The sequence below is a fragment of the Triticum aestivum genome, chromosome 2B, assembly GCF_018294505.1.
Source record: "Triticum aestivum cultivar Chinese Spring chromosome 2B, IWGSC CS RefSeq v2.1, whole genome shotgun sequence".
Taxonomy (NCBI): domain Eukaryota; kingdom Viridiplantae; phylum Streptophyta; class Magnoliopsida; order Poales; family Poaceae; genus Triticum; species Triticum aestivum.
In genome coordinates this window covers 623,596,447-623,607,489 of record NC_057798.1, presented here as the reverse complement: position 1 = coordinate 623,607,489, position 11,043 = coordinate 623,596,447, and the positions used below count along the sequence as shown (strand labels likewise).

Sequence of the window (11,043 nt, the reverse complement as noted above, 5' to 3'; positions counted from 1 at the left end):
TAGTAAAAAAATGAGGGCACTCAGCAAGCACAATTCAAAATTAGAAGTGCACCAGGTACGTGAACAACAGTTATAATGGGCCAGTGGCGAGAAATTGCCAACACAACAGAACAGTCGAGATAGGCACACATCTCAATCACATAGGAAATCAAGAGAAATATTAAGCAAAGGCAATGTAGAAACAAATAAGCATGCTCCAAGCAAAGTTGAGTGACGCTGGCCTTGGAAGTGAAGAAACGATGATTTTCCTGGAGAAGATATCTTGATTCAGTCAAGATTTATAAAAAGAATTATATAACATCTGTAGCTAACATGCATTGTTACAACAGTACACATCTACAATGACCAAAAGGGTTTATTTCTGTATGTAAACAATCAATAAGGCGAGTTTAGTGAACCAACAGAATGCAACTCACTCATAATTATTTAAAAAAAGAATAACAAAATGTGATCCTCCTTTGGTTAGTGTTTACACACTACACAGAGCTATGAATTAGAAAACTGAAGATTATTAAGTAAAACAAGAACTCGTCGTAACTATTCTTTCCAAATCCCCTCCCAAGCACATGTTCTCCATAGTTCATTGAATGTAGATAGAATTCATTGTTAGTTTCTACTATCACTTATAACAAAATATAATATGGCAGACACTGAACAATTTTACCATCAACTTTTTTATTGTGTTCATTTGTGTTTGCTATGATCATATTTGATCTTAATCTTCTACATTGAAGATTAAAGATGCCAAAGGCTGATACCATGCTAGTCTTAAAGAAAAGACAATTCAGTCATAAACGCAACATAGGTTACAGGGGGCATCTCGAGAAATGATTTGACGAAAATTCTGTTTTAGTTGCGTTCTTATAATATCTTATTGGAGTATAGGGGTATCCATGAACTTGCTCAGGGGTACAGAACATGTGCTGAATGGTCCAAGGAGAGTCTTGTAGAAGCTTTCAAAGGTATGAATGTTTAAGAAAAGCCGCCAATTGAAAATGGAGATCCATCTCACAAGATTTTATACTTATAAATTGATTTACATGTTGATTCTTCCGATTGTTGAGAGCATCATACTCTAAAATAGAGAGAACATATAGGCACGCCCAAGAATTCAAATCATGTTTGGTAAATATAATTGTCGTGGTCAAGTTTTCAATTGTTCTCTATGCAAGTCCAAACTTATAGCAACACATAACAACAAAAAGAGCTTGTGAGAGTTAAAAACAGACTGGAATTAAAGGTAGAATCTTATGTTAGATTCACCGAGAAGTAATCTCACACACATGCCTACTATTTTGTTAGCAAAGCAAAACATATTCCAATAAACCAAGAACAATAGAGAAGCCCTTGGCTAGATCAACTGACCATCGCGTAAAGAAAATGTAAAGGAAGATACCTGAAGAACATGGCTTGAACTGAACAATGAGCAACTCTTGAGTAGGAGAACAAAGAAGCTGCAACCTTCTAGATCTGACAATGTGTGAAATGAAAGCAGAGGAACTTGTTAGAGCATAAGCATGTCAGCACATAGTTTACAGACAAGGAAAATATCAGTCCATTTACCCAAGGTTAAAACCCAAAACGGATGAGAAAAGCAGCCAAGATTAATGAAACATCTAAAATTTAGGCACCAAGCCACCAAGCCAAACATGAGTAGCCACCTGATATCAACCTCCAAAGCAACCTGATATGAGCCTCCAACAAAATTGGAAGAAAAGTAGTGGTGTAAACATATAAATATAAGAGAAACAAAACATTATTATAACTTATTATGGCATGGGAACTATTTGTAGAATGTTTATCATGCGAATCAAACAACTCTGGAATACAACTATTTGATATGTACTTCAGCTGTGCTTGATGTATACTCTGTAAAGCAATGTAAATGCTCTTGATAATGAGAAATACCTAGAAACATTAGGAGAACAAAAATCCCCATGTGTAAGAAAATCTTGAATCTGTAAATTCATGCCTGAGACAATGAACTGAACATTAGACTGTACATTCACTAAGATAAAGATAACAACGTTCTATGAAAAGAAATTGCATAACTGGCATCATACTTTTCTTAGTGGGTCAATTATAGAACCTGAATACTCACCTAAGCTCAACTGCTGCTCAACCCCCTCTGCTCCAACCCTAGAACATTCATTCCTGCCAAACAAAAACAATAGTGGTAGTGCTGCAAAAATGTATAATCCAACGCCAGATAGTGATGCCTCCGTCAATCAAATTCCTAGAAATTTTCTCTAGAAATAGACTTACATCACTATTGCCGAGCATCCACACTATTGCCGAGCATCCACACTCGAACTAAAAACATACATCACTATTGCCGAGCATCCACACTCGAACTAAAAACATACATCACTATTGTGGGTTAATCATTCTGTTCTACAAAAAGACCTACATCACTATTGCCGAGCATCCACACTCGAACTAAAAACATACGCACCCACACCCACACACACACACACCCGCACCCGCACACATGCATCAAGCAAGGCAGGAGGACAAGGGAGAGCAGGGACTCTCGGAGGAAGTTAATTTGCCTGGAACGCACGCACACACACACACACACACGAATCAAGCAGGGCAGGAGGACAAGGGAGACCAGGGACTCGGAGGAAGTTAATTTGCCTGGACGAGATTCCTGACGGCAACGGTGGAGCTGACTCGCGGCGGCGGCGACGGAGGTAACTCGAGGCGGCAGCTAGCGAATCCAGGCGGCAGCGGCGGCGAGGCCATGCGGGCGCCCTCGATCCAATCCGTTGCCCTGGTCTTGTCAATCGAGAAAATAGGGTTAGGAGTGGGCTTCTGCTAGACTCGGGCTGAGCTCCATCCCTACGTATCCCGACGTGTCGACGGCGTCCCTGACGACGCATCTAGGGCGGCGGCGTTGGAGAGGAGACAAGGTGGAGGGGGCGTGGGCTTGAGGGCAATGATGTGGGAGAGGAGGGAGCAGGTAGGAGACGAGGCGGAGGGGACGCAGACTTGACGAAGGGTTGGCAGAACCCTTGCACGTTTGGAGGATGGGCGTGGATGGGATTGGTGAATCCCAACAGCGACGAGACGTGCACGCAACCAGTGCCATCGACGAACGGGACAGGAGCAGCGCCGGCCCACCCGTCATCGCTATAGAATAGACGTGGGTGCATATGCGGGTATATACGCATCAGCCTATCCTTGCGTAACTGCTCCCCGTAACGCATGATGCGGGCCCCCGGGCGCATTTGACCCGAGACGCGACGCGACGCAGGAGGCAACGCGCACACGAAAAAGCCGCAGCCATCAGACCGATGTGTGGGACCAAAGAAAGGCAGGCCTACTTGCAGCCGCACCAACAGGCGAATCCAGAGGGGCGAGCGAACCAGAAACTGGGCAGTGCCCACCATGCGTGCACGTGGCACGGCAGGAGAGGCCGCTGGCGCACCCAAAAAACTTTGATCCAGCCAATCCGCTTTTACCCGAGCCCACAGGTCATCCCCATCGACGTTTCACCGCATGGTCAAAAAGGCAACTCACCTTTTCCATCCAGATCCAACGACCAGCAGCGAAAAAAAGATCGGGTTGACCCTGATCGAACGGCCAACGAAGGCTGAAATCGGGGGAGCTCCCTGAAAGCGAGTTGTCCAGCCTCATTATTGGTATAAATACACATATTTTGATTGTTGTTGATTATGTTACTAAATGGGTAAAAGCTATTCCAACTAGTAGTGTTGATCACAACACCTCTATTTAAATGCTTAAGGAAGTTATTTTCCCAAGGTAGGGAGTCCCTACATATTTAATGACTGATGGTGATTCATACTTTATTCATAGTGCTTTTCGTAAAATGCTTGCCAAGTATGATGTTAACCATAGAATTGTATCACCTTATCATCCTTAGTCTAGTGGTCAAGTTGAACTTAGCAATAGGGAAATAAAATTAATTTTTTAAAAGACTATTAATAGGTCCAGGAAGAATTGGTCTAAGAAATTAGATGATGCACTTTGGGCTTATAGAACAACATATAAAAATCCTATGAGTATGTCTCCTTATAAAATGGTTTATAGAAAAGGTTGTCATTTGCCTCTTGAGTTAGAACATAAAGCATACTAGGAAATTAAAGAACTCAACTATGATTTCAAACTTGCCGATGAAAAAAGGTTATTTGATATTAACTCTTTAGATGAATGGAGAACCCAGGCTTATGAAAAATGCAAAATTATTCAAAGAGAAAGTTAAAAGATGGCATGACAAAAGAATCCAAATGCGTGAGTTCAGAGTCGGAGAATATGTTCTTTTGTACAACTCTAATTTTAGTTTTTTTTGCAGGAAAGCTCCTCTCGAAATGGGAAGGCCCATATGTCATCGAGGAGGTCTGTCGGTCTGGATCCATCAAAATAAATAATTTCGAAGGCACTAACCTGAAGGTTGTTAACGGACAACAAATAAAGCATTATATCTTAGGTACACCTATCAATGTTGAAAGTAATATTATCAGAACTTTGACGCTGGAAGAACACATAAAAGAATCCTTCCAGAACACTCCAGAATCATCAAAATAAGGATGTAAGTAATAGGTAAGTAAACGGTCTTCGAAAAATCCACAAAAATATTTTTTGTTAGTTCTGAAATATTTTAGAATTTTGGAAATAAAGAAACTCCCAGGAAACATCCCCTGGTGGGCATAAGACACCAGGGCGCGCCAGGCATGGGTTGTGCTCATCTGGGGCACCTTCCGGACTCTATTTTTCTTCTGTGTACTTGTCCTTCAAGATAATTTTTTTATATATACTTCCCGAACCTGTTAACCATCGTATCGCGAAGAATCCCTGTTCTCTTTTCTTACTGTTCCTGGGCAGATTTATCAAGCAAGGAAGTTACCGTAAATCCATCCCAGGTGACAACACAAGCACTCTTGGCCGAGGACGAGGAAGACGCTTCTTCACCACCAAAGGAGAACTGAGTATCGGGTATGGGCACTCCCCTTGGTTTCCGCCAAGCTTGGGGGAGGTGCCCCGGTATCGTATCATCCCACTCTCTTTGTGATTTTACTTATCTTAGTTTGATCTTTTTGCTTTATATGAAATAAAGTTAGTTCGATCCTTTCTTATTTGAGAGTCTGCTTAGCTATCAATCCTCGTAATCGTGTGCAAGTTTTATAATAAAGTTAGTCTGAGTTTTGCTTTCTTTACTATTATGTTGCAAATAAAGAAAAGAAATAAGAAAGGAAGAAAAATAAATAAAAGGAAGGAAATGAATCAATAAGATCATATACTAATCCTGTGGTAGGTGATAGCACCACATAAGGAAAAGTATAAGTAGGAAATTTTATTTGAGATTGACAAACAGAGCATTAGTCAATGATGCAACTCATGAAAGAATTAATAAGGGAAGAGAAGATTCACATGTAAATATACTATCCTAGAAATCTTTTGTGATTGTGAGCCCTCATCAAAATATTATATGCCAAAATTGTTGATGTTGGACAAGGAAGACAACTTAATTATTTATGTATATTCATATTCACATAGAAGTCATATTGTCATAGATCCTTTAACATGTGATGCTTGCCCCCTATCTTTGCTAGCCAAAAACTCCGCACCAAGTAGAGATACTACTTGTGCATCCAAAACCCTTAAACCCAAATCTTTTTCAAGTGTCCACCATACCTACCTGTGGATTGAGCAAGATCCCTCAAGTAAGTTGTCATCGGTGCAAAAAGGCAATAAAAATTGCTTCTAAATATGTGAGATCATTTAGTGTAAGAGAAAATTGAGTGTTGTACGAACTTGGATGACAAAGAATAAAAGCGACAAACTACATAATAAAGGTTGTCATCTTAAGGGGTAATACAACGTGACGTTCTCTTGCACTAAGGGATTGAGCATGCAAACAAATAAGCGCATGGCAACCTCTGCTTCCATCTGCGAAGGGCTTATCTTTTACTTTTATGTATTTACATTTATGCAAAGAGTCAAAGTTTTCCTTCTATTCCCTTTTTATTTTCTCTTTTGGCAAGCATCATGTGGTGAGGAAAGATCTAGGCACAAATGTCTAGTTGAATATAGATAGCATGAGTTATTACTATTGACATCACCCTTGAGGTGAGTATGTTGGGAGGCGAAACTATGAGCCCCTATCTTTCTAGGTGTCCGGTTGAAACGTTTTGCTCATGGGTACGAGGTGAGTGTTAGCAATCATACAAGACTATATGATGGTTGAGTATGTGGACTTGCTAGAAGGCTCCGACACATGACTCTTCCTGAAAAGATGATGAATTGTAGTTGCAAAGTTGACTGAGAACATAGTTTGTTGGTTTTTAATAGAGGTTTTTACTTCGATTACATGATGAGCTGTTACTTATTCATGGGAAGTATATGATGCAAGTTCGATGATAGAAGTCCTATGTTCAATTTTGTTGCTATTATAATAATCAACATGATGCTTCTATGTTCGTATTTTTGTTTTTATCGACACCTCTCTCTCAAAGCATGTGGACATGTTTTTTGATTTCGGTTTCCGCTTGAGGACAAGCAAGGTCTAAGCTTGGGGGAGTTGATACGTCCATTTTGCATCATGTTTTCTTACTGTTATTTATAATGTTTTTATCCATAATAATGCCTTTTGGAGTAATTCTAATACCTTTTCTATCATAATTTGCAAGGTACACACCAAGAGGGAGAATTCTGGTAGCTGGAAATCTCGACGTGAAAAAGCTACGTCAGGCTACCTATTCTGCACGACTCCAAACAAGATGAGCCTTCACGGAGAATTTTTATGGAATATTTAAGGAATATTGGAGCAAATAACTACCCAAGGGGGCCCACCTAGCCTCTCCTCCCCTTGCGCCCGTGGCCACTCCGGCCCCGACGGCCACCCCTCTCCCCCCTACCGATGGCCACTCCGGCCCCGGCAGCCACTCCAAGCTCCTCCTCGATGGCTCCTTTTGCACTCAACTTTGATCGTGGCAAGAGGTTCCAGGCAGATATGAGGTCCAAGTTTGGCCACCCAGTGGTTTTCTCCCCGGGCTTTCGTCAAAAGGAATTCACCATGGTGGTTTCTTTCTATAGGGCATCCTTCAAACTTGATGCTCGCACGGTTAGTGTTTCATTCCTTGCTATGTTTGGGGGTTATGCTTAAGATTTTAGAGTCCGTTTCTTGAGAAATAGATCATATAAGTTTTCTGTTGCTTTGAAGTCAGTGGGCTTTGAGATTTACAATGCGGGTAAAATTGTGGAAAAGGAGTTTGAGATGGTTTTTAGCCTTTGGAATTTTGGTGGTCCTAATTGGATCAGAGAAGAGCGTGTTTATTATGCTGAGCTTGACAACGAATGGACTCTAGTGGGTAGGAATGGGCGCGCCGTGGATCCTAACTCCGGCGATTGCCAGAGTTACAGCTCGGTGGTCCAGGGCGGCCGATCAGTTTTTGAGCGGTTATCAGGGCCTATTCATGATGGCAATAATCAAGCAATTATTCCCACTTCATCACAGCCTAATCACGGAGTTAATCAGCCACAAATTGAGCCCCAAGTTTCATCACGTCTGCATGGGGCGCCATTCGTAGTCTGCCATGCATGCGGGGCCACGGGACACTTTGCGCGCAAATGCCCAAACCCAAATCTTCATGGGCTCTGGTCGTTTATTAAATTTGATACTTTCTCTAGCCCACCTGAAGAAGCTTGGGCCGAGGGAGCCATTGAGGCCTGGTTTCATTGTCTTGGGCCGGCACCACAGATTAGGCAGGTCTCGTCATTTATGGAGCTAGTCAAGGACCATTTCCCAAATTTCCAACCGAGACCATCACTTGCCTCCTCGCATTCCACTACACTTACCAACTCTACAACATCCTCTGCTCCCTCCTCGACAAGCTCGCCTGCTCGTTCCTCATCGCCGTTGAGGGCAGTGGTCGCTGCCTCGTCGGTGGACGATCCGATGGCCAACATTCCCATCGACCCGCTCCCATTTGTGCCAGATGGATTTTAGATTCAAGAGATCGAAGGAAGAACTGGGGTTTCTTGTGCCATTCTGCCTCACCGCCCACGAAGACACGAAGATTGGGCGATTGCATCCATCCACCCGCATCCTGATGAGGTATTTTTTCCTAACGTCCGAGAGGTTCTGGAGGAATTTTTTCAAGAAGCTGCGCAAGTTGGGTTTAGAGAGATCCAACCCTGCCCCTTTGGAGAGTCCTACATCCAGTTCATGCATGTGAGGGACTGTGACAGGCTCCTTAGGCAGAGTCCACATGCATTTGGAGATGTGTTTATCTCTTTTTCTAAGCACAATGACGGCAGAAACTGGCGTAGGGTTAATTTCAATAGGATTTGTTGGTTGTTGTTCATTGGTGTTCCTTTTGATTTTTGTAATACTGAAGACATTGTTGTGGCCATTTCCAAATGGGGGAGAATTATCAGTTAGGAGAGATAAGATGCTTTGAGAGGGGAAATTCTGGTTAAAGCGCATGTGACAGAATTGATTGATATACCAAAGAGTATCAGGTGGTCTGAGGGGGAGAGATTTGAAGAAGAATCATGGACCAGCTTAGTTGAGGTCCTCTTGGAGGAGATGCTGGGTGGTGGGCCTGCAGATGAGGATCCTATTCCACCTAATGGTGTGGACCCACACCCAGTCCCCTAGCATGCAAATGACTTCCCAGGTTTTCAGCCTCTGTCGGTGCACAATGTTCATATTCAGAATGAGGGCTGGGATGCCTGGGAGGAACCAGCAGAAGAAAATGAGCATGAGCAGCATTGGGCTTTTCCTCAACCAGTTCCAGTGGCCCCACAGCAGCAGCAAGTTGAGCTCCCCGTTCAACAGGATGATGGACACCCAAACAGCAACATTAGCACAATTGTCTCTTTGTCTGATGGCCTTCTGTCTCTCAGTCATTCTGCTAGTGAAGAGGTCAATCACGCCATGCAAATTCAGCCTATGCCCATGGGACTTCTAAATATTGCTATGGCTTACCATGCTGAGGATGAAGAGGATGATCTTCAATTAGATGACAACCAGGTGGATAACAACTTACATCTAAATGATGCTGAGCAGGCCATTTCTGAAGGGCAAGAAGTTGGTTCTATTTCTGCTAATCATGCTTCTGAGAAGGCACCCTCACTCAAGGAAGGGGGAGAATCATCTGCTGTGAATCAGAATATTTAGGTGTAGCAGATTCAGACAAATGAAGGGGCTGATCATGCCCCAATTGAACAAGTTTCTGCTACTGCTATTTCCGTTGCTACTGAAGGAACACACACTTCAATCCCACAACCATTGTCTGCATTAGATAAAGGAATAGAAGATGTGCCAATCCCTCAGGGGGGAACATCCTCAAATTTCAACAACAAAGGTAATTTTGGGATAAACTTACCCATAGCTTCATCTCCTATGTTTGATATACACTCAATTGTTGAGAAACATGCTTTGGATATTATTGATGGTTCTCACTTAATTTATGAAGAAGGTCTGGATCTCTGAATACAAAACTTTGCTCCAACAACTCAAGGAGGGAGAAACACTTTCAAAATTGAAATATGTGTAAGTTGGTTCAACTTCATAATTCATTTGCTGCTGACACCAGATAAATTTGGCTGGACAATGCATTTGCTTAAGTCTGATTTATGGAAATTGCTTACTGTCAACTGTGACAATGAAGAAACTACCCTCTTCCATATTCCTGATGGCTGCATAACATCACAGGCTCCCACTTGTAAGGAGATCATGCAGGGAATGGGCAAAGAAAATGAAGGGATAAGCCCAGCTGCACACTCTTCAAGTGGAGCTGGTAGCCCTCTACAGCAGGTGTCTCCCAACAAAATTATCCTATCGCCTCCTAGAGAAGTTACATCCAAGAAAAGAAGAGAGAAAGAGCCTTTGGTTGAAACTGAGGTAAGAAGAAGTGACAGAATTAGGAAAGATAATAATGGATATAGGAGGAAAAGCTGTGATGCTAAATCTTGCTTACCATGCAATGCCATTCCTCCAATTATTGAAAATAAAGTGGTTTAGAACCTGACTAAATCTTTCTTTAAGGTGGCTGAGGATGAACTCTAAGAGAAGTTATCTAAGAGGCCCAAGAAGATGGGGCAAGAGGAGGTGGCCAAGGTGACCAAGGCCACAGGATCTGGAGCTCAACCAAACTTTGCACAATGATAGGATGGTCTCATAATTACAGGCCCTGCTGCTGCATAATGCTTTGTTATTATATATAGACTGTCTGTGTTATGTATGTTGGGATTAGCAGCTTTTTTAATCTGGTGGACCATGGCCCTGAGAGGCACCTTTTATTTGGAACTGAACTATGGCACTCCAGTAATACTCATGGGACCTACCTATTTGTGAGTGTTGCTATGTCATCCTTCATGATTATGTTGAACTGGTTGCATATGTTTCTTTAATATTGGTTGTTGCATATTCAAGACCAAAGCAGATTTGTTACACACCTATTCTTGCAGCAAACATTCATTCTTCAGGATGTTATCAAGGGATGGACCTTGATACCACAATAAAATCATACAGTTTAACAATGAATAACACTAGATCCTGGAACTTTCTTAATTGGAATATAAGAGGTATTAAGGCCCAAGATAAGTGGCTAGCTATTAGGCAAAAAGTGGAGGAAAGTGCTGCTGGAGTTGTGTGTATTCAAGAAACAAAGAGAGAGAATTTTGATCTAGCCTACATTCACAACTTCTGCCCTCGAAGATTTAACAAATTTGAATTTTTGCCTTCTATTGGGGCCTCTGGTGGCATTCTGACTGCTTGGAATGGTTCTATGTTCACAGGAGAATTGCTTTTTCAGAACAAATTTTCTCTTTCCATACAATTCACCTGCAATGTTTCTACAAACAAGTGGATTCTCTCAAACATATATGGGCCTTGCAGACATGAGGAAAAGGTTGAATTTATTGATTGGTTTAGCAATATTCAAATGCCAAATGCGGTGGACTGGATAGTCATGGGTGATTTTAATTTCATCGGATCACCAGAAAACATGAATAAACATGGCGGAGATGTCAATGAGATGCTTTTATTTAATGAGGCTATCAGTAATCTGG

The 11,043-nt window shown here is 42.1% G+C and overlaps 1 protein-coding gene across 1 annotated transcript; it reads right to left on the bottom strand.

Annotated features, from left to right (window-relative positions):
- Positions 1-2,117, bottom strand: LOC123046363 (uncharacterized). The gene is made up of 5 exons (XM_044469711.1): positions 2,102-2,117; positions 1,909-1,958; positions 1,564-1,695; positions 1,397-1,470; positions 1-248 (listed from the first exon to the last, which is right to left on the bottom strand). Exons 2-5 carry the CDS (start codon positions 1,937-1,939, stop codon positions 21-23), a joined length of 465 nt encoding a protein of 154 aa, XP_044325646.1. The 5' UTR covers positions 1,940-1,958; positions 2,102-2,117; the 3' UTR covers positions 1-20.
- Positions 2,118-11,043: the final 8,926 nt, after the last annotated feature.